Source organism: Apis cerana, linkage group LG7 (genome assembly GCF_029169275.1).
Source record: "Apis cerana isolate GH-2021 linkage group LG7, AcerK_1.0, whole genome shotgun sequence".
Classification (NCBI taxonomy): domain Eukaryota; kingdom Metazoa; phylum Arthropoda; class Insecta; order Hymenoptera; family Apidae; genus Apis; species Apis cerana.
Window position 1 is genome coordinate 2,965,234 of NC_083858.1, and position 24,120 is coordinate 2,989,353.

Genomic DNA, 24,120 nt, shown 5'->3' on the forward strand with positions numbered 1-24,120 from the left:
GCAAGATATTTTAGAATCTAAGGCTTAAGTATATTTATTATATTCGTTAAAAATTATTACATGAATTTGATATTTTATCCTAATTTTTTACAATTTTTTTAAATTACTAATATGTGAATGTTAGTATAAAAATGCATCATTTATTTAAAATAGTAACACGATTTGATTGTTTATTATCGTATTTTCTAAAATTATTTATAAATAATAATAAATATCAATTATATTTCTTCTATACTTGTAGTAAAATTATAATACAATATTCATGATGTATCTAAGATACTCTCACATTAATATTTTATTATAATTGGAAAAAGATTTTACTGCATAAAATACATTATTTTAAATAATAAACTATTATTCGAAATAGAGATTGAAAAAAGAAAAATATATAATTTTATATTTTATCACGATTATGTATTGTAAGTAAACAAAAATAAATTAAAATATTATTTTTATTGATAAAATTTATTCCTTCAATTTCGTTTCGATTCAAAGAAAAAAAAGATTTATATTTTTTGACAACGAGTAACTTTCTTTGGGAATACGTAACAGGACATAATTTTCTAACAATTAAAAAATATGTACAATTCGAAGACAAGTGATTTTCTCGATGTTATTAAATATTTCATTGCGAGTTCTCTACGAATTTTCTATATTATTTAAAATTCCTGTGCGTATTTCCAGTACCTTCTGATCCTAAATAAAAATGAAATTAATAATAAGGATCGATAATTTAAAAAAAAAAATTAAAAATTCTAGCATCAATTACTTTAAATTTAAATGATCAGATGAAAATTTAACGACATTTAATCTTCGCCGTTTAGTTCAGGTAATCGTACGTTCTATCGTAAACACAAATTACCAGTTAGGATTTAATTACTCGTACGGAAATATAGGAAGGCATATATACTGTACGAAAATATATATATATATATATATTTTTTCTCACGCGTTTTAACGTATTTTACTCGTTAAAGCAATACCGAACGATATATATATATACCGAATCGAAAATATCACAGTGGTCGGCACAGGTAGCCGTGAATATTTTTATATAGCTATAGAATACGAGGAGAAATGAACGGAAAAATTCCCGATAGTTGGACTCTGACGGCCGCCAGATCCGCGCGCCACCCCGCGTTTTAATTACAGTTCGCGCGAATTTCGACCGAATAGCCGAGGATCCGTCTCGCAATTTTATACCGGCTAACGGTAAGGAATAAAATAGCGAAGAGATCGAACGGTGTGGATACGTCGACCTAAAATATGCGACGATGTACAACACGGGAAGATTCCTCGATAAACCTGTAACACGTATCGAGCTACGATTAAATACAGGGTGTTTCGTTTAAGTTGAAATAATTGTTGGGTCTTGAAGTTTAGAGAGAGAGAGAGAATATTAAATTGTATCAACAAAGTATCAACAAAGTTGACCTTCGTACGTCTCAGAGGAAAGCTATTTATATTGATTATTTCGTTCAATCGTTTTGTGTGAAATATTTTTCCTAGTATCGCCAGTAGTTTCGAAAATATTATATGATATTTATTTATACATAAGGTATCTTCGAAATCGTGGTACAAGGACCGCGTGGTGATTCTATATGCAAAAATAAATAGAAATAACACTTTCGAGTGGAGCTATCCGTTTCTCAATTACATACGAATAAATTATCGGATAATTCTGTTATGTGAAAATATCACGTCAAAATGTTATACGGAATAATTTTTTTTTCTTTCCGTTTTTTAAAAATTAATTTCGAGAAAATTTGAAAACTCGACTTTGTATTTTTATAAAGTAAAGTAATAATCTGTAAAGGTAAATACAAAGAAAAAAATATAAAGTATCTATTTCCCAATTAGGAACGAATAAATTATTATACAATACACCGATGGAATAATTTCTTTCTTTTTTCTTTTCTCAAACACGAAGCTTCGAGTAAAAAAGAAAGAAAATCTTATTCTTTCCCTTCGATTTGCTTTTTCAACAGCTTGTACCGTGATTTCGAGAGAGAGAAAGATCACGTATATATTTATACGTATATATTGGTATTTTTTGCTACTAGTATCGTAACTAATACGCCTCGTTCGAAACATTGGCCGCAAAATGTGAAAAATCCCGGCCGAATATTTCGTATCGTGTATCCACTAGAGGCGGACACTGGCCCCTGATACGCGACTATTAATACGAGTATTAATCGACGCGTGTGCCAACTGCGCCGTGAATCTCCAGCTTTTATTTTAGACCTCCACCACGTTCTCTCGTAACCAGGATGCGTCGCTGCAATTTCATCGCGTTCCACTGCTAGACTCTGATCCCAAAGTTAGATCGCGATTAATCCTTCGCCCGTGGCTGTCGTTGATAAACAACGATTTTAAGAGACACGCCGGGAACGGCTTATTGAATTTCATTTTGTTTATTTGTTATTATTGTGAATTTATATATAAAATTGGACTAAAATGGTGTATGGCGAGTTATACGTTGTTTTATTCTTTCTTTCTTTCTTTGGAGGATTAGCTATTAAAGTAATTTTAGGTAAAGAGATGTTAAATATGTTTTACACGATATATAGGATTTTAAGAGACACGAATTTTGTTTATTTATTATTATTGTGAATATATATATAAAATTATAGTGTTGGATTAAAATGGTGTATAGAAGGTTATTGTTGTTTTCTTTCTTTGGAGGATTAGCTATTAAACTAATTTTAGTTAAAGGTATTAGAGATGTTAAATATGTTTTACATGATATATAGGATTTTAACAACGATTTTAAGAGACACGAATTTTGTTTATTTGTTACAATTATAGTGTTGAGCATTGGATTAAAATGTATGGCGAGTTAAAGAGATGTTAGTTAAAGAGATGTTAAATATGTGTTATACAGAAAGAGTACGCTGGATAAGGATTCTGATGCAAGCAATAATTCCAAATCTGATTTCTAGAAATCTGTTGGACAGGTATCTGGAAGATAAGGAAGGAAGAATTCTATAATTTAGAGATCAAAATCTGTAATGAAAGCAACCTGATCCAAATCTAATATTTCATGTAAATATAAGATTTTTTGAGATGTATAAATAATTTTATTATTGTATCTTACTGAAATAGATATATAATTACATATATATTTCTTTTTTTTCTTTTTTCAACGAATATCACTTTAATCATTTAAGATATTTACTAGTCTGATTAAAAAATTATTTCTCTTTGAATTTCTCTTCTCTTTGTCTGATACCTGAAAACAATAATTACTTGTAACAATCTTATAAATAAATTAAAAACCAAAAATAGAAAGACACAAGAAGTATGATTATGATCGCATGACCTTTCAGTTATATTATTGCAGCAATATATCACGTTTCATAGAATTGTTTCCCTTTTTACAAGATAACAATAACGAGCAAAATAACAAACTCTGTATTAAACCGCCTAATTGGATAAACGAAATCGACACCGCGGGAAAATAATTCTCAAAATAGAATCCCTTCATCCCGTTTATACAATTATTATTTTACCATATAAGAGAAATATCGAATTTAAAAAAAAAAAAGAAAAAACTAAATCCCACCTGTGTGTGAAATCAATCCAGATCACGATACTCGTAATTATAATTATCGCGTGAAGATCGCGAGGCCACTTGAACGAAATGGAATTCCTTTTCGTTTCAATTATCCCAGCCAGAGATAACAAGCTCGACGCTTGCAGGTCGGATCGAATCGAATCGTTATAACGAGATTAATTACATTATAATTACGAGTACACTGTCCCATATACGATGAATGAAAAAACTGTAATCGTTCTCTGAAATCGTCGAGGAGCAAACATGCGAGAAAATACGGGGGAGATCGATAGAATTTAGAATATAGCTCGTTTAATCCGAATACAGCGGTGAAATGGGCCACACTGTTTACGAAACCATGATTCTTTCCGGCCCCCAAGAGAGTTGTAAAAGCAGTTCGCAACCTCGTAACAACGGTTCCCTAACGTTGCACCGATTTCGCCCGAGAAAAATACTGAATTATAAAAGTTTCACTTTCTTTTTCTCTCTAACGACGTTTAATATTCGTGGAATTTTGGGTGAATAAAGCTAATAATGATCGATTGGAAAGAACGGGATATTTTTTTTCTTCTTAAGTAAGAAGAATTTGAATCGAATTAAAAATCCGTTAAGTTGTTGAACCACCACGGAGATAGAATCTTCATCGATGTACAATCTTGTTTTCTTTGAATTATTTCAAATCAAACGAGATGGATAAATCTTGAGCGAGGAGAATTTTCGAGAGAATCTAAGAAAAAGATTGCATTTCGATAAATACTTTCGTTCCAGTTTCCAGTTTCAGCGCCAGCCAAGAAAGTTCTTACGAGAGTTATAAATTAATCATTCGTGTTATAAATCTCAAACTTTTACCCTTTGCAGAGATTCCAAGGGGTATAGTATGTATAATCATAATTTATCGCGTATAATATTTTCATACGAATTTCGTGTTTGTTCCGTTTAAGATAAAAACTTTCGTTTCTTTGATCGATCCGTAAATCGAAAAATTCGCGGGCACGCCGTTGAACATTATATTCGAACAGGTGAAGGATGGTCTAAAAATTGTCTAAATAGGTCGCGTGTGTAACGTGATTTGACTAGAAACAACGTTACCCTCGATTCGCAATTTTCCCATCCATGGGGGTGCAAAGCAAATACAACGATGCAAAAGTTAACGAATTTACCTTTTCGCGGAAGCCCCCGGTGATTATTCCTGGAATTCAATTTCACCGATTCTCTTCCCTCCCACAATAAAGCGAACAAGAACTAAAAAAAAAAAAGAAAAAAGAAAAAAAAAAGATCGACGAAGGTTTTGGGAAAATTTACAAAAAAAAAAAAAAGAAGAAAGAAAAAAGAAAAAGGTTAGAATCCTTTGGAGAAATAAGCTAAATAACGGAACAAGTTGAAAGTTAACGAAAACTCGATGTCGAGTGAACGCCGAGATCTTGAGACTCGGTTGTTACGCTCGAATTAACGTCTCTACACGGATGGCTTCCTTTCCCTGCGTGATCCTCGTTCCTCTCCGTTTACCGCGGAAATGCGAATTTAAAGAGTGCATTCGTCCCATCAACTTGGCTATAAATAAAAAAAAAGAAGAAGAAGAAAAAAGAGGTACCCTTTCAACGTCTTTTTCTTTCACGCGACACGTTCGCCATTCACGAGTAAATAAATCGCGAGGAAAGATAAAGGAAGGAAAGAGAGAGAGAAAAAGGTTCGACTATTATTCGAACCGATTATTATTCAACGCATCGTCGCGAGAAAACAAGCCTTCTAACAACTTTAACTCCTCCTTTCTCTCTCTTTCTTCTTTTCTCTCCTTTTCCCCTACGTATTTCCTTCTCTTTTTCCATCCACGAGAAAGGCGAATGCAACTTTTGCTCGATCTTCGACCATAAGTCAAACCTCCGACCTCCGGCCACCTTCCCTAATTCCGATTTTTCTTCGAACGTACTCGAAGGCCACGATACTTCGATCGGAATGACCCCAGGCCTGTCGATACTGGTTCCGGTGTCCGATAAGGGTAACGAAGGCCCCGTACTTACTTTTGTCGTGCGAGGAGAATACTACTTTCTCGCTCTACCCGCCTCCCCCCGCCCGCTCATTTTCCTTTTCCTTCCTCGGCTCGCTCGACCCATTCTTTCCTCTCTGCCTATTTCCTTTTCCTCCGCCTATCCCCTCTCCCTCCATCGTTCATCGGCTCACCGCCGCCTCGCCTCACCTCGCCTCGCCTCGCTCCCCTCCCTTCCTCTCCGTCTCCTTTTTTCTCCGTTCCACCGTCTCTATGCCTCCTCGAATCGATACGGCATCGCAAGGCTCGAAACAGGGCCGGTATATACGAGTCGATGCCGTACGACAAGGTTTTGGTAACGATCCTCTCCGAACTCTGATATATATCCCCCGAAATACACAGAGGATATCCCGAATCGACACGGGCTCTATGTTCAACCGTTTCCGCCTTCTGACGTACTCCGATCTATCTCTCTCTCTCTCTCTCTCTCTTTCTCGCGGAGAAAGAGAGATTCGATTTCACGCGAGGAGGTTCGTCGCGTCTACAAGGTCTGATACGGATAATAATAACGCGAGAAGGAGGAGGAGGAGAAGTAGAATTTCGATCTGTTTCGAAAGTTTCGAATTTTCTTATTCGAAGAGGAATAGAGGTGGTAAGAGGAGGTAAGGGCGTGGTATGGATGCAAGCGGCGAATGGTAAACAGTGAATCGCGAAATGGCGAATGGCGGGGATAGAAATCGTTCTCGCGCACGCATTCTCGTCACGACGTTGCACCGGGTGGCACGGCTCGGCAGACACAAGCCGTACTTTACTACTTACAACCCTACCATCCCGCTCCATCCGTTTCCTTCATCCCCCTTCAGGAACGCATACTTAACCTATTTATGCGCGGAATGCCGAGAAATTCGAGATTTCCTTCCTTACCGACCTCATCTCTCGTTCTAATCGTTCGAGAATTAATCTTTTTTTCTCTCTCTTTCTCTCTTTCCACGCATCCACGCTTCCTTTTAATTCTCTCTCGAGCACTGGCTCTCTCTTCTCGCGCCCTCTTTCTCTTTCCAACGATCGGAATAATATTATTGTCGTATATTTTTACGCGAGAAGGGAGAAATATATAAGTAAAGTGAAATTTATAGTCACGTGACACGTGAAAATGGTGTTTTTTAAATGTAAATAAACGAATGAAACGAGGAGGGTAGAAAGGAGTGAATCTCGAGGATATTTGACTTCTTTTTCGCCGCGTCTCAAATATTTGCTTCGAATATAAGAAGTTTTCTTTAAATTTTTTCGAACAGACATCGGTAAGCTTCGTTTAATTATCTGCAGACTATCTTTCGTCGTGTATTTTCTCGTTGAAGAGTTTTTCAAGATACGTTTATACACGTTTGTATGAAAAGTTTATAAATAAAACATGAAACCCTTTATTCTCTTTGATTTTTTTGAAGCAAGTGGAATAATTGAAAGATTTTTAAAGATTTTAAAGAGCAAATACAAAAATTTATATGTGACAAATTTTCTATATCCATCTATAGGATAAGGATACTTATTTGTGACTCTTTGTAAATCTTACGATTAACATTTATTGAATATCTATTGAATATTATGCTCTATAAATTTAGAATTAAATTCTTTAGGAAACCAAAGTTTCGTATTATCTAAATTTCTCGAATAAAAAAATGCATTTTTTAGAATAAAAATAAAATTTCCCAATTAACTATTTTTAAAAAGATTACACCATTTGAAAGCAAGCTGGGATTCTATGTACTGCTATTAATGCATCTTCTTATAAACTTATTAATGAGATTAGTATTAAAGTAAACTTATAATTTAATTTTATAAATTTTATAATTTCTTTTTTAATAAATTTACCATCTAATTATTAGATATAAAATTATAAATTCCAAAGAGATATGTAAAATTCATAACTCAACATTAATTGATAAATATCATTATTACGTGAAGAGACATAGGTTCGTAAGAATTATATTATTTTGAGAGAAATTAAACTTCTCTAAAAAAAAAAAATTTTAGATTATTGCTATTCGTTTCACATTTTAACAGACCGTTTTAGAGTATAATTTACCAACTCGACTAATTGTTTCTTTAATTGTTCCTCATTTTAAGCTCCGTTGTACAACGCAATTTAGAACCAAACCGACAAAAATACGTTCCTCATTTCTTCTAAATGCTAACTTAATTTCGTTCTCCAAGAAACAATATCCATTTGAGCCACTAGAGATTAAAATATTGTGAGATTTTAATACGACGATTGATATCTTTAAAGCATTTCTGTCTAAATTTTGTTAAATCATCTATTCACATGTCAAATTATTGAGAAAATTAATTTTTCCTACAATAAATCCATTACTGTATATATTATTGTAACTTCTAGAACCAATTTTGTAGTCTGACAGTCTTTAAAACGTAGATTTTTAATGTGAATTATTCAAAAATATGAATCGTATTTATAATAATTGTTTATTTTTACAATTTATATCGTTTAACGCGTTCCTTGGTATTCAATCAAAAAGTATTTTCACTTTCTTGCTGGAGATAAAGTTAGAAAACATTTCCTATGATATGTTGGATGCAGTGAAACATTCATTGTCTGCGTTTACAAAAAAAAACGCACGTTTTTGCATATAATTTTATCCCCAACATTTTTCAAACTCAAAAAATTTTAAATTTATTTCAACTCTCCAAAAAGTTGTAAACTCTCTCATTAAAAATAATAAGGGTAAAATTAGAAACACTTTCTACAACGAAAATTCATTTTTTGCTCAATTTCTATTAACCCTGTACGAAAAATTGATCACGGATTTCTAAAGATTTCAATATCCATTCGTTGTACAAATTTTTCCAGATTAATAACGTCGATTGTTATTCGTTCCATATTATTGAATTATTTTCAAGATTCAGAAACCCTTAAAGGATATATCCCCTCATCTCGTATTCTCTATTTAATATCAATCGTTCAAAAATTATCCTTCTTAAACCACTTCTCTTCTCTTCGCTACTCCTTCAATCTCACGCAGAACAACGTAATCCTACATCGACGAATAACGTGCCTCGATCTTCGAATATCGCGCTCCAACCACGCCACCTTTCGAAACAATGACAGTTTTCGCGAGCAGTGTTGGTCTCCTCCCAAACATTTTATTTTCCCCTCGTTCCTCGACGGATCTGCACGCTTCTCTAGGTGAAAACGGGGCGACGTTGCTGCGCCAGAGAGGTGGCGCGAGTTTACGCGCCGTAAGTCGCGAAATTTACGGGGGACGAGGAAAATTTATAGATTCAATTTCCGCGATATTTAATCGAGGCCGTCGTGTCCGAGCCCGCTTAGAATTCGCGAACGAGCGAGCCCCCTCTTCCTTCTTCCCCCACCATGCCGGTTAATCGTCTCGGCCGAAGGAAGGAGAGAAACTCTTTGCAAAATTCGTGCCAGCAAATTTTCCTCGTCTCGTCGTCTGCTTGGGTCAATTGCTTGCCACGATCAATGAAAATAAATTTTGCATGGATTTATATATATATATACGTGAAATTCTTTCGATTTGAAGATCGAGAAGAGGATTGTATATAAATGAATAATCGTATTAAATTGATTTTGTGATTGTTGGATTATTATTACATTTGGAAAAATAATATTGGCAGAAATTTGCCAAGTTTACGAGGATACGAAACTTTTTTTCTTTTAATTTTCCATTCTTTTTTTTCCTTTCCCTGAATTTAGTTGCACATTCGTCAATGTTACATCGATTCCTTTTCGTGAAAAATTTTGTAGTCTACATGTTGGCGACATCTATGAACAAGAAATTATACTTCAATATATGGGATTGTTTTGTTAAATTCGCGAAGTATATACATACGTGTAAATAAGATATTTTCTTCTTTTTGTTGTATAAATATTATCGTATAATGATAGATATGATATAAACACAATTTTATGTAAATTCTCAATTTGTTCTTCTCATATTGTTTCCAGAAATTGTAAACTTATTTTTAGCTAATTTATATTTAAATTGATATTTTGGGGAAATGTTTATCAAGGTGTTATGCTGATTAAAACAAAAATATATGAATTTTTACTACTGTTTTTTATTATATCTTTGGCATATTTTATAAATTGAAATTTTTCTTTGAATTGGAGTGAAATGCATAATTACGTGATTCATTAAAAATATGCTGATCTTTTGATTAATAAAATCATTCATTTTCTTAACATTCATCTATTTTAATAAACATTGTTATCATTCACTTTTGTGAATGAATAATAATAGCAATAATAATAAGCAATAAATAATTTAAATTATTGTTAATGAATTAAATTGTCACATATGTAGAATTGCAAAAGTTACATTATTTATGAAAAATGCTTTATAATATCAATATTGTTGAAAAACGTTTTAGTTTATTTATTAACAAATTCGATAAACGAATACAAGCTGTCCCAAATTTTTTTTTCTCCAAATTTCACCGATATATTTTATAAAATAAAATTAAACGTCAGTCAAAACATCATAAATGCTAACAAAAATATGTGAAAGGTAAAGTTATACAAAATAGTACACGATAAATATTATTATTATTTTTAGTTCCACATTCTCTGTAATAATGTTCATAAAATATAAGTTGATACAAGTTGAATAATTATAATATATTCAAAAGTTTAATGAAATCAAACTTGTAGGATTTGTATCACGAAGATGGATATGGCATTTATTTCGTCAGTTTCTACAGTTCCTTATTTTAATTATAATTAAATTCCAAGTACGTGTATTTTGTAATAATAATTTATATTTTAATAACATATTAATAAATATTACATAATATCGTAATAACATCTTCCCAATATATAAGATATAGTAAACCGTGCTAATATGATTCAATGGAGATCGAAAAAGATTAATTAAAATTAGTTAAAATCATTTAAAATTAAAACTAGTACATGATAGTAGGAAAAAAGTTTATAAACGATTAACAATTCATTAAGAAGTTATAAAAAAATGTGAATTATTAAATGTAAAGAATGCATAAATAATGTTGTTTCTCTTACTCTATTTCATTAAGGAGCAAAATGTGAAATAATATTCATATTTTTCATTATGATGATATGAATTTTCTGTCGAATAAATTTAATAGTTCATAGATATCAGATTTGTATTCATAAAAGCGAATTACACTTTAAAATGGATATAGATATTTACAGATTTTATACCATTTTTCATATTTTTATTTTAGTTTTTTTTTTTTTTTTTTTTTTTTTAATAAAGTATTTATGGACTTTTTGTTACATGATATTTTAATTCTACTTTTATCTGTAGAACATATTGCATTGGCGGAGTCGTGAATGAACATTTAAATAAAGTAATATAAAAAATAGTATGGAAAGTAATTGCATGTATCTTTATTTTCCAATAAAATACTTTTTTTTTTTTATCAAGCTTCATATTTCATTTTTGTAATATCAAATTTTTCTGATCATACGAAAATATTGGATTAAATAATACGAAATTTAAGATAGTTAAATCTAACTTAATTAATTAATAGAAACTTTAAATCCAAAAATATTCCTTTTATTTTTTTGATTTAGAAAATCTTACAAAAGTCAGATAAATAATTTTACGAAACTTCATATGAAGTATAAATATTTTAAGAAACTTGCAAATTTTTTAAGTTTTCTAAATTGATACAAAAAAAAAAAAAATAAAAATTTATTTTGATTCTAAATAATCGGAGAATGAATCCGATTTAAAAAATGGAGATCGAATTAAATGGGATATCATGAATAAAATTCTATGTTCTCTTATGCATTTTATAGATATTTGTATTGATATTTTATACAAATATAAAACATTCACAGAATAATTTTTTGTAAATTTTATTCTATACAATGGATTCATATGATATTGGATCTACAGTTTTTAGTTTCTCTAGTTTTAGTTTCTTTTTTTCTCACTCTTCAAGTTTATATTTTGGCATAAACAAATAATAATAATAATAATCCATTTGATCATATATAAATAAATTTCAAATGTCTGTATTCGTAATTTTACTTCGTCATATATTTGAAATAATTATTCTGAGATTATTATTACGTATATATCTTTAAAAATTATAAAAAATATTGGAATATAATAAATTTCATTGATGTCTGAAAAATTTCTTGAAGAAGGAATGATCGTGAAATGAAAAAAAAAAAAAAATGAGATGAAAAACACAACGAAAAATTGTGAAAAATTACTATAATTTTACATTTCAAATGGATCTTATCAATATCCATTTTCTCTATCAATATTAAAAATACTTGAGGGATATTGAAATTTTTTTTATTTCATTTTTAAGCTTATTATATTATTAAACCAATTCACGCATTCTAGAACGTCAGAATATTTCAAACGTCTATTATTAAATCCTCATAGAATTAAAGATTTCAGATAATTAAATGTGAAAGTCTTTACGAATCTTTGTTGATCGAAAAATTTTTTCAAAGCCCTCCTCAAGAATTCAAATTGTTATAAATTTTGAGATAGAATAACAGACGTTTATACCGCAATTAAATAAACAAAATTTGCATATTTCTGTGATGAATAATTGATGCAATTAATTTCAATTTCGATTACCTTATTTTAACTCTAAAGTGAAAACTTCCAAGTTTTAATTAAAAATTATAATTATAATCATTTCATTGGTTAAAAAAATTTCATGCACGAAAAATGAAAAATTACCTTCCACATCGTACTCGTTCAACAAATTTTTAATAACAATTCATACAGTATCAAAAAAATAGTTTTTCAATATCTTGAAAATATTCTTATCGACACAGAATTTGTTCCATCTTTTAATACATTTATATAATAAAATAACTTGCTTAATTAAACACGATTTGTTTTATGCATGGTATGAAATATCGAAGAGTGAATAACGATTACGTGCTCATAACAGCGATATAAATATAACGAAGAAATGAAGAAAAACGTTAATTGCCGAGAAACATTGAGCATCGTCGTAATACAATTTCAAGTTGTAATAAATTCACAGTTTGTTTTCAGTCTTTCACATTTGCACATATACGAGATAATTAATTTTTCATACCGAACATGGCCGGTATTAATTAATAAAATTAAATACTTTTTTTTCACACTCCATTAGAAGATGACTTTCATTATTTGACTCGATATTAACTAAATTATAAACGTTCATCTCTCGTGCAACGATTCGACGTTTTGATGTACAGCGAAAAAATGAATATGTGTATGAACCCGAGAAATTTGTTTGATCAAAACCTTACATTTGTACGTTGAAGATTGATTTGAAGAATACGTATGAAATTAGATCTTTTGATTAATTATAATTTCTTTATTAAATAGCTAACGTCGAAGAAATAAACGTAGATAGTCGAAAGACAGTAATTAGAAGACGGATAGAAAATGAATGTACCTTTAAAGATTAGTTTTAACAACATGTGATTCAACATTATCGTTTCTGACCGACTTACAATTACAATAAACGTATTAACAGTAAATATAAACTATGTATAGGCAAATTCCTCTTCTTTATTTGCCGATAAATTTTTTTTTAATGATCTTTTGTTACCCATGCAGCAAAAAATATGCAGAAATATAGAAAATGTATGCGTTGTATCGTCATTTTTTTTTAGAAAATACGAAATTTTGACCGTTGAAATTGATAGAAAAAGCATTCTGCTTGCATAGCTACAAAATTTCTGAACTAAACCGAATTCGGACCGGCTACAATTTTGGATACCCAAAATAGCAGGTAATTTTACAAACTTTCGGAATCCCGACCCGACCAGATCCAGAAGATTTATGACATTCTGGTGTTAATATATTCATGGAAGGACGATTCTAAAAGACTAAAATATAAAACTTACATAAAAATGCCAGTTAAAGTTTATTTATTAAGTTATAAACAATTGAAATATGCGTTGGATGAAGCAAGATGGGAATAGAGCCTGTCTCTGTCACACGCTATTTGCATTTCCTGTTTTATCTAACGCGAATTAAATTGGGAATTAAACTTGATAAATAAGTCGATATTTTTGTATTTATTTATTACAGTCAACAACAATTAAAATATTGGAACCCTGTTTTATAAGAAACTCGGCTTATTCGAAAATTCTGAATGTTATTAAATTAAAAGTTTATATTTATGTAGAGTAAAATGAATTTTTCATGAAGCAATTTTTTCTGATAAAATATCACTTTGAGGAAATGATATCACAAGTTTTTAATACGTCTCGTCTCGTTCTTTTAAATATCTCCACTAGGTGACAGAGTGAAACGAGATAAAGTAAAATTTTAAATTAAAAATATTGAAATTGAAATTGTATTGGAAATTCAGAAAAATAAATTTTGAAGATTGATTTTGCTCTCTTATTGCTCTCATTATTAAAATATTCTTCGAAACTGGAATTTTGTCACTTTCTTTGTATCGCCATTGGGAAGACAAATAAATTAGAGTGCTTCTAGATTTTTCAATTTAAAACTTAAAACAAAGAAGTTTAAAAACTAAATATTAGATTGTTGAAAATTATATGACCGAATTTTTAATTAATTTTCAACTTTAGATTATTTTCTAGCTTTATTGAAAATAATATTAATTGATTTTCATTAATTACATTTCTCGATTTAAATTTTTAACATTAGCGATTAATTTTTTCCTGTTACCTTTTTGAAAATTCTGTTAATGTTAATAGCAATAATAACAAATAAACATGATGATACATGATGAAAGATAGAGTGTCAAACAATCTATTTCCATCTTAAATATTCATAAAAAAAGCATTAGACATTGAATCGATAATTATAACTCTCTTTCGTAATGCAACAATTAATAAAACAACTATTTAAATTGCATTCAATTGTTTAAAGTTTTGAATTGATATGTATATTAATTTAAATGATATCGTATTAACAATGCAAATATTTAACGATACCCGTATCCACTGATTAAATTCCAAACGATGAAATTGATCAACAAACCGATATCTCGATACGAAAAATAAAAGAAAACGTTAGATAAAATATTTCAAGAAAAATACAACATTTAACATTACTTATCGATACGAATAAATTCCTATTTCTAATATATATATATATATATATATATACATACACCTTTGACCGACAGCGCCGCTTAGATCCTTATTTATAGCGCCGTTATCGCAGGAAAATTGTAACAATGTTTTCCCCCTTCGTATTATCGCAATTAATCCTTCGCCCGAAAATCGATCAAACTTCCTTATCGCGCATTCATCAAAATCGGAACATTCCCAAAGAGAATAGCTCGCTTCGGATAGCACGATTCGAAGCTTTTAACGTCCTCCGGGTATCCATTCGATAGAAATCAATTACGGCATACTTCGTTAGCTCGATTCGCCAAGTTATCTCCCGAAGGATGGCGCTTGCGAATCGATCGCGCGCGCCAAGTCGTGTCGTGTCGTGTAAATTCAATTTACGTAATAAAATCGCGCGTCCGCGGTGTCTCGAAGTCGGGAAACGAAACGGGGGAGTACTTACAGGTTTCAACCGGCGACGTCGGAAGCACTACGACTGTGTCACTCACCCCAGCCTGCCCCCTCACCCTCGACGAGCCTCATGTTACCCGGATGAGGAAGTCCGAGAGTACTTCCTGCGTTTTGTCCCTGTCGAATCTAAAAATTTTTCTCTCTTCTTCTTCCCATCGAACGAGATCCTGCCACCTAGCGTTTCTATTTTTTGTTTTTTCCAATTCCAATTTAAAGATTCGCCAGAAAAACCATTAATCAATGTGATATCGTCCCTCCAAGTATCGTCACAGAAGCGCGAAAAATGATTCTTTAAGTAATTACACACGATCGGAAATAAACGAGTAAATATGTACTTCGCGAGATTAAAGCCGTGATATTGTACATTTGCACCATTTAGATATTGGTTAGAACGCGTATCCGTGTTATTTGAATATCGTATCGATATTCGTAATATCGACGGACACCGGATCGAATTGAATCCGCGAATTGAATGAAAAATATATCGACAATGGGAACAATGCGCTTGTTCGATCTTCATTCACGGATTTTCGAAATAAAATCTGGAATTGTGCTTTTAAAATGTAAAGATTATTTTTCATTCGTATTCGATCGGGAATGCTCGATCCATTCATCTATGTTAGTTGATTCTACGTGGTATAGATGATTATATTTTGCGATATAAAATTCGCAGTCTTTTTCATGCCCCATAAGTTTGCCGACGGATGGTCATCAAATAACGCCGACACATTTACCTTGGGTCGAGGCACGCACGTCCAGAATCTGGATAACGATTTGGAGACCGGCCAGCTAGTCTCGATCCTGACCTGCCCTCTTGACATTCCACCGTACGTTTCTCTAGCAAAGAGACCGGTACAAGACCTGAGAAAAAATGCAACCACAAGTTACATTACAGTGACAAGTTAGGTACATAGACAAACGTAGTCTCCTTTTGTTGAAGGCAGTATCCCAAAAAAATCGAAAAAGGCAGTATAATCGTACTGTCGAGAAAAAGAGTTTGAAGAAATACATGTATAGTGATAGACGTTATTTTCCCACTCATTCCCTCTGTTTAGTCTCTTCCTTTCATGTATCTATGAACCATGTGTGTTAAACAGTTGCATAAGTTATGACGTTGGGTCATAATGTTCCTCGTCTGATGTCGATTTCCCCATCAAACCCACGTCCCTTTGTGTCAAAGCGCACGTGTCGGGGAACACCGAGGCGTTCTTGATCGCTTCTTGCAAAAATGTTTTTCCTCGTGAAAAACGAACGAACAATGCTTCCGGAAAAGCGTATTATACGTTCCAACTGTATTGTCTTCGGAGAAAATAAGTATACGAATTATTGGCATACGATCTACGTTGATACGATATTGAATATTTTAACCGAATGTGAATTTAATTTTTAAACCATATTTAACCTGTTGGTGGATCAATTTTCATAACAAAACAAATTCGTGTCTAAATAGTACTGAAATAATATCAAATTTCTCTATTTTTATTGAAAATTGATGCGAGAAAAAATTCATAGAAAAAGTTAACCTAAAAATCTGTTTTCGTATATTTCGTTCGATTCGCGACCTCGAAATCTCGAATATGTCGGTAATAGAAGCGAGCTAGCAGAAATGCGTGATACATACGTTCGAACGAGCGTAAAGCGTGTCATCAATTAGAATTCTTAATTCTTTTCGTCTCCAGCAATGTAATTCGTTGCACGAACACGAGAGCCCTCGGCAGATGAAGTGTCCTCGTAAAAGGGCTTGAAAGCAAGAGAAACACAGTTCTCTATACGTATATGTATGCGATAGACGTACATAACTATCTTGGTCATCTACTATCGTACCATCAAAATAAACGCAAGTATATACAGTTTCGAAATAGCGAAACTACTAACACTTCGACGTATATCGGATAATATATATTTATCGTTCAATTTTTACACATTTCATTTTTCCCGATTTAAAGTCTATTAAAATTTTATTCGGTATAGAGAAACAATCACATTGTGATACATACATGCACGATGAATTTTGTTAACACTCATTTGTTTATTTGGTGAAATGATGAATAAATCAATAGACAATGCCAATAATAATAGATGTTATTAACGGGATAGGAAAAGTTTCGCCACTTGTGAACCGTACAGAATTGGAAAACCGATATTCATCAGCATCGTTAAAGCAAACGGTTAGTCGAAGTTGGGAAGTATTTAGTGAGCACCACTGCAAAGACTGGACTCGACCGCGTCGAACAGCACGAGGCGTGGAGTCTCTTAGCGAAGGGCAGAGGAATTGGCGAACCGGCGTACATTCTCCGTGTGCGTGCGCCTGTTTCGTAGTACGCGCCACGGCCGCGTTCGCATAGGGGTGCGCTCGCTTCTCCCTCCAGGTGTCCCAACCTAACCTACCCCTACTTCGCAGTGTATCCCTTGGTTCGGCCAATCCCCCCTCCCCCGACATTATACTCGTCGTCGGTCCGTGCGGTCGGTTCTCCATGCTAGAGATCCCTTCGCCTATCCCCTCCACCTTCGACGATTCCCCCACCAACAAATCGAGGAGGCGAGCGCACAGCTGCCACACTGTGAAGTGCGAGGACTGGAGAGACGCGCAGCGACGCCGTTATCGTCTGGCCGGTCGTTTGGACTAACCTACAAAACTGTCGAGGAAAGAAGAAAGGGGGAGAGACAGTGAGAGAGAAAGAAGGAGAGTGCATGAGAGAGGGAGACAGAGTAGCCGGCGTGCGTTTCTCGTGTTTTCCGGTCTCGCGGTGACTCGCGTCCTATCAATCGTGGGTGCTGTTACCGCGTCAAAGCCGGTCTTGACTGGCAACTCGTTGCTGTCATCACGGCGTTCCTTTCTTTCGTCCCTCCGTTTGCGGAGGCAACGCTAGTCGAATACCGGCATAACAGTCCCTTTGTCTCGAACGCTCGGCAGTTGGCTGGTGTGCGGTTTCGCGAAGATTAGCCGGTCGTGGTTGTTTTGGCGGTACCGAGAAGGAACTCGTACGATCGTGCATACGTCGTGGTTATATTATATTTGTATCGTCACGACCTTGAACTTGTGTGCCTATATCAAATCGTGTGCTTGTGTGTGTTTCGTTTAACTTGTGACATCGAAACATAGTGCAAAAAAGAAGGTAGAAGAAAAGGAACTAAGGAGATACTGGTTGAGAACCAAACGACGAGGATCCTGGAAGTGACCGCGTCCAAGAATGTTTCCTTACACGACTTTTCCGGCAGTAGGGTAAGCAAGTGACTAGTTTTTATTTTTTTCTCGCGATTCAAGTCGTTCGACAGCGATTCCCTGTCCTTTTTTTGTATGTCGCTCACCATACGAAAGACTGGCTTTTCTCTAGCAGCGAATATGCAGTTCGTTCTCCTGCATCTCACACGCTTCGATCATCGTGTTTTCGTATTCATATTCATGCTCATGTTCTCTCTCCTGTCCTCGCGTTAACCCTTTCATCCTGGACTGTTTGTTTTCGTCGTGCTCGACTGTCATGCTCGCTTCGAATCGCTTGATAATGAGCTTCGCGTACATACACGTTGCCTGCGTATTTGATCTTGTGCCCATGCTTTATTTCGCGTAGAAAACCGGCCAGAGGAAAAAACGCGTGCAACTGGCATCGCGATACGCGCGCGCGCGTGTGTGTGTCCCTGTGTGTGTTCGATGTTGCACGTATTCTGGAATGAGAGAAAGAGATGGGACGTACGTCTGTGAGACAGAAAACGCCGGACCGAGAAACAGAAAGAGAAAGAGGAATGTATGCACGTTTCTACGGGATAGGAGGTACGTCCGAACTTCGAGCGCGTCGACGCTTTGTCCTTTCCCCCTTTGCTTCTTCTCTCCCTTTCTCTATCGCACTTTTGCCCTCGCGTATCTCTCGCTCTCTGTCGCTCTTATTGCCTCAATATATGTACTGCGTGCAAACGTGTAGATATGCGCGTGTATACCTACGAGGATTGTGCGGAGCCCTTGCTGGCTGGTTTCAGGAAATCAATCGTGTGCAAACGAGAATGGCTACGAGTAGACTGATTCGAAAGTTGACAGAAAAGTTCACGTGACGAACGACGATACGGGGATCGTTCCGCCATACTGTCTTTTCGCTCAACAGACAGCCAGAGAGAATAGGAGGGGAGGAGGGGGGATGAGAGAGGTTAAATATTGCGAGAAAAGTAAGAAACGTTGCAGGATTCATTGAATCGCGATTTGAATCTCGTGAATTGTGTTTCGTTTAATCAACAGTCTTCTCTGTTGTCCTAGCAATGCAATACATCAATTCGACATGGTTCGCGAGGGGAAGAAAACAGGGAAAGGGAAGTAGCGTGACACAAGAGCCGTTATGCTTGCAGTTAGGTTAGATCCTCGTGATTCCGATATTCTTTAACCTGGTTGTCATGACGATGAAAAAGCAACCGACTATTGGTACTATTATCTAATTGGTAAGGTTAGCTATTCCTTTAAACGCGAATTTATATTTATTTTAATGGATTTCCGTTTTATAAGTTAGAATGTTAGTAATTACCTATAATTACTGATTATTATAAGTAATTATATATATATATTATATATATATATAATTATAGATAATTATATATTATCAAAAAAATTATTTCAAATAATTATAATATAGTTATTATAAATAATTACATAATAATAAAATAAAATAATTGCGATTATTTTACTTCTATATACGACGATGATGATAGATGTGTATTATAAAATTTATCGATATTTTATAATATATTAGTGCAAATGAGATAAACGATTGTATTATTTTTGGCATTTTTATGCCATAAAAGCAAGAATAATTTGTAAATATCTATAATCATATTCTATAATTAAATTTCGGTACAAGTAACTATTATATTCAGACGCGATACAAACATAAATTTATTCTCATTCTCAAATTTTAAATCATCTTGAAGCCATCTTAAAATTTCTGACAATTTTCCAACGATAATAAAATAAAATTCTCTCTTTTAGTAATTTCTTTAAATTTAAAGACAAAGATTTTCGAATCATAAATTATCTTTATCATAAATTAGACGAATGATAATTTGTGCTACTTTTTTACATTTTATTATCAATAAAAATTATTTTAAATAATTAGATTTCGATTGTTTTCTCCAAAAATTTATTTTGAATAGACCGTTCTTTTTGTTTTTACTTTGTGAATTGAAAAAAATTTATGTTCAAGGATTGTTTTGTACTGAGTGGGACGGTAGAAAACAAAACTTTTTAGTTTACAGGCGGAGGAAGCTGAACATGGTTGCTCTGACGTACAAGGCTAAAGTTTTAATTGAAACGTAAGCCTTGCTGTTTTCTCCTATTGTTTCAATGAGTCATAATCAGTTGTACCATGAAAAAATGCGTATCTGTGTATCCATCTGATGCCGGTGTGCATAGACATTAATTATTAGAATTTTTGTTATTAATTTAATAATCCAGATAAATGTGAATAATATCGCAATAAATAAATTAAATGATTTTATTATCTATACACTATGCAAGAGGGTAAAATACAGACGCATAATTGAATAATCCGAATGATGCAAATCTCTTCGGTGAGGCTTCCTTGGGAACTACAACCTCGTCATTGCATTAGTCGAATATTTATCGCGTATTTGTATCATTGATTCGATAAATCGTGGAATTGTCGATGTCTGGAATTCACATTTTTGCATAAATATTTCATAATTAATTAACGCGTTGCCCGCTCGTTTATATCCGTAGTCATAAAATATATAATTATAGGTTATAATGAGTAATAAATCTATACGCGAAAAAATGTTTTAATAAAAAGATAGGAAAAAGTTAAAATTGCGTTTCTATTTTCGATACTAATTTTATTTTCAAATTTTGATAAGTTAAAATTAGAATAATATTGAAAGTACCAATAATAAAAATATATAATAGTATCTATAATGAAAAATATTATAATTTTTTTTATCAATAAAAATCAATATAAATTATAAAAATAGAGAATTCATAAACTCAATAAATTTAGCACCAAAAATTTTTAATTTTATTTTACGAAAAAACGTCGTACTGGATTCTTACCAGAAAGTTGACAACCTGTGAACGAAGATTGTCGAAGAGTCCCGAAGGTATCGAAGAAGCACGTCGAAGATTGACCATGCAATTTTTCGCTTTCGTTCCTTTCCTGCAATTCTTGGACACGATTCTTTGACAAAAAACGGCATAATAAACGGAGATCGGAGAGCAGCGAACGTTTGTTTCTCAATGGAAAACGTAGTTTGTAATTAGTTTGGACGATAGGCCAGTTATATCGAGAAGCGTGCAATTGGTTTTGCTAGAATGGAGAAAGAGAGAGTCTGGTTGCGCGGCGCAGCCGGATGGATGCTGTGTGTGCGAGACAAAGAGAATGAATAAAAGGGATTGAGTCACGTGTTTTCTTCGACCAGTGGATATCCGTCATTGTGCAGTCGATAACCATTGCGGGCAGCTACGATCCGCGAATGTTGTGTCAATAAATGTCCATCACTGACATCGTCAGATGCTTTTAAAGCGAGTCTGGCCATCGCCACAACTGCTCGATTATTTGCCTCGGTGGAGAATCGCGCTCGAGGTGCTTTCGATGTCATCGCTGTTCACTTCTGTTGTGACTCCAACATCAGTCCGATAAATATCGGGAAATTTTTCTTTACCTCGCGTTCTTTAAAGACATTATTCCTCGTCTCTGAGTCGTTTTTTAATCCTTTGCGCACAGTTGACCGATTTCGCTTTGTAATTTTATTCGTTCTTATTTATAATATATATATATGCAAGGGATCAATTAAAATAGTGAATTTTTTATCGAAAAAAGAAATAGAAATATTTTATTCGTTCTCGCGACTAATTATCGATTCTGGCAAATTTTATTTTTGATATCTTGATCAGAGGATCGCTCGATACGCCAGATAAGATTGGTTGGCTGTCGGACCGGGACATTGTGTGCAAAAAGTAGCTTAGCAAAGGGAGAGAAATCGACCGACTACCGGTGGTATCCAGTGACAAAGACCTCGGTCGATGCACGTGGTGGCGTACGGTGGCGCACTATCAGGCTTCTCTCTCTCTCTCTGGCTTCACTCCTGTTCCTGTCCCTCTCCTTTTTTCTCACTCCTCTCTTACCTTCTCCTTCTTCCATTTCTCTCTTACATTCTGTGTCTCTTTCGCTCTGTTTGTAATTCTCTTCTGATCTACAACCTCTGCGAATGAGCTCAACTTCTCTTCTCGATATATGTATACCGGGTGCATCCACAATTTGGCTAATCGAAAGGAAATAAATCAATGTCACGAGTTCGGTAGAGAAATTTTATAGGTCTGATTTATTGATCTCAAGAATGGAAGCCATTTAATTAGAGACACAAATTTCGTTTACGGTCAAATGATTTCTCAGAATCGATTAAATCTTATGACAATATTCTTTTGTATATTCGTATATATTAAAAATTGGTTATCTTTCCAATGGGATATTCGATAAATCTATCATTATGATGAAATTTTATATTGAATGATTAACGAAATTAGAAATAATATGATGAAAATTTTGGGTATTTATCGTAGGGATTAAACGTAGACATTGTGATATTTAAAATTGATGTTTGAAATTAGAAACGTTAATTTATGCTCTCTTTAATTAAATTTTCATTTTGTTCGTTTTGTCTTGATGTGGGCGAAATGTAATATAAAATTTCATTTTTTTTCAGCAGTATCCGTAGGCGAGAGATCCAAATTCCATATGTATATAAATACGTAGGAGTTATATAATTATAATAATATTGGCTGCATAATTTATAGAACTAATGTTTATTTATCGATTAAAAAATATAATCCCCTCGTGTAACAAATTTTAGATATCAACATAGGACAAAATTCTGTAAAGGATTAAATTACTATTAACGATAATAATAAAAAGAAGAAAGCAAAGTAAGCGCGTAATTTAAATCGATATTTACCAAAACAAAGATTTTATATTTTTGCAATTATCAAAAATATGCAAAAAATGTGCAAAATTAATTCGAAAGTTTATTGAGATGGGAACAGTATTTTTATAAAATATATATCTATAATTTATTTTCAATTCGATTGTAATTATCTATGTACGATATATTTATGCGAAAATTATAGCTCGAATGTTTCGCTTTTTATTTTTTGACTTTTTAAAATTCAAATTCGTTATTACATCTCTTAAACCAATTTTCTCACTGTACATTCTCCCCGTACCTCACAATCGACATTTCGTAAATATATCCATTTATTCTCATTCGAACGTACACCGTAACGAGTAAAATTGAAAAAAAATATTAAAAACTAAATAAAACTCGGTCAGGGTATTCGCACTTTTTCAGAAAAAGCTCGCGCTAGTTGGACAAATTGAAAAATGTTTAAATGTCGCTAGCGTCAAAATTGCAAATAGCGACATTTTCTGTTTTATTTTTCACTCGAGCCCGCGAAGGATATTAAATGGAAACAGCATGCAGCGTTCAAGATAAAGATCAAGGATGTTGAAAGCAAATTATAGTAGACGGAACACGCACTCGTCGCCATATGCTCGTTGGACCGAGACGGTTGACTTTTCTATTTTATTGGCGAAGCACCGCTCTTTCGGTTCGACTGGCAATCGATAATCGATACCGAATTGAAGCGAATCGAGCGGCGGGATCGCATTCGAAAGATTTATTCGCCACGATAGCGTAGGTTCCCGTTTGTTCGAATTACTCGCCTGGAAAAACGCGATTTCTATATTACCGATGGATATCACGCCTAAAGCTCGTTGTTGAAAATTCACACGCAAAGTTACGCGCGGGAAATTCAAACGATTTCGCGCGTGGGAAAAGAGGTTTTTGCCTCGTGCCTCCTAAGATTCGTTCGCGAGAAGTTGCTTTCACGCCAAAGCTCGAGTCAGAAATAAAACAGACTTGGGCGGGCATTAATTTTACGGCTTAAATTAACACGCGATGTACGACAAATAACCAGAACTGTAAATTTATACTTCGATGCTCCATTAATGATTTTGTCACGGTATTTTTTGGCATCGTTGGAATCGG

The 24,120-nt window shown here is 33.5% G+C and overlaps 1 protein-coding gene and 1 long non-coding RNA gene across 9 annotated transcripts in view; one reads left to right on the forward strand and one right to left on the reverse strand.

The window, feature by feature from the left end:
- LOC107998451 (RNA-binding protein Musashi homolog 2) overlaps positions 1–24,120 on the forward strand; it is a 177,844-nt gene that overhangs the window by 100,784 nt on the left and 52,940 nt on the right. The window contains exon 1 of one of the 8 annotated variants that reach the window (XM_062077657.1): positions 18,169–18,310. The exons of 6 other annotated variants lie outside the window; for them this stretch is intronic. In XM_062077657.1, the coding sequence (XP_061933641.1) occupies positions 18,279–18,310 (32 nt within the window). In that variant the 5' untranslated portion in view covers positions 18,169–18,278. Of the gene's footprint in view, positions 1–18,168; positions 18,311–24,120 lie in introns of those variants that run through there. One more of the 8 variants, XM_062077660.1, reaches the window with a different exon arrangement.
- Positions 12,885–19,095, reverse strand: LOC107998453 (uncharacterized). The gene is made up of 3 exons (XR_009830695.1): positions 19,021–19,095; positions 17,085–18,750; positions 12,885–15,948 (listed from the first exon to the last, which is right to left on the reverse strand). It is a non-coding gene; the product is annotated as an uncharacterized LOC107998453 (long non-coding RNA).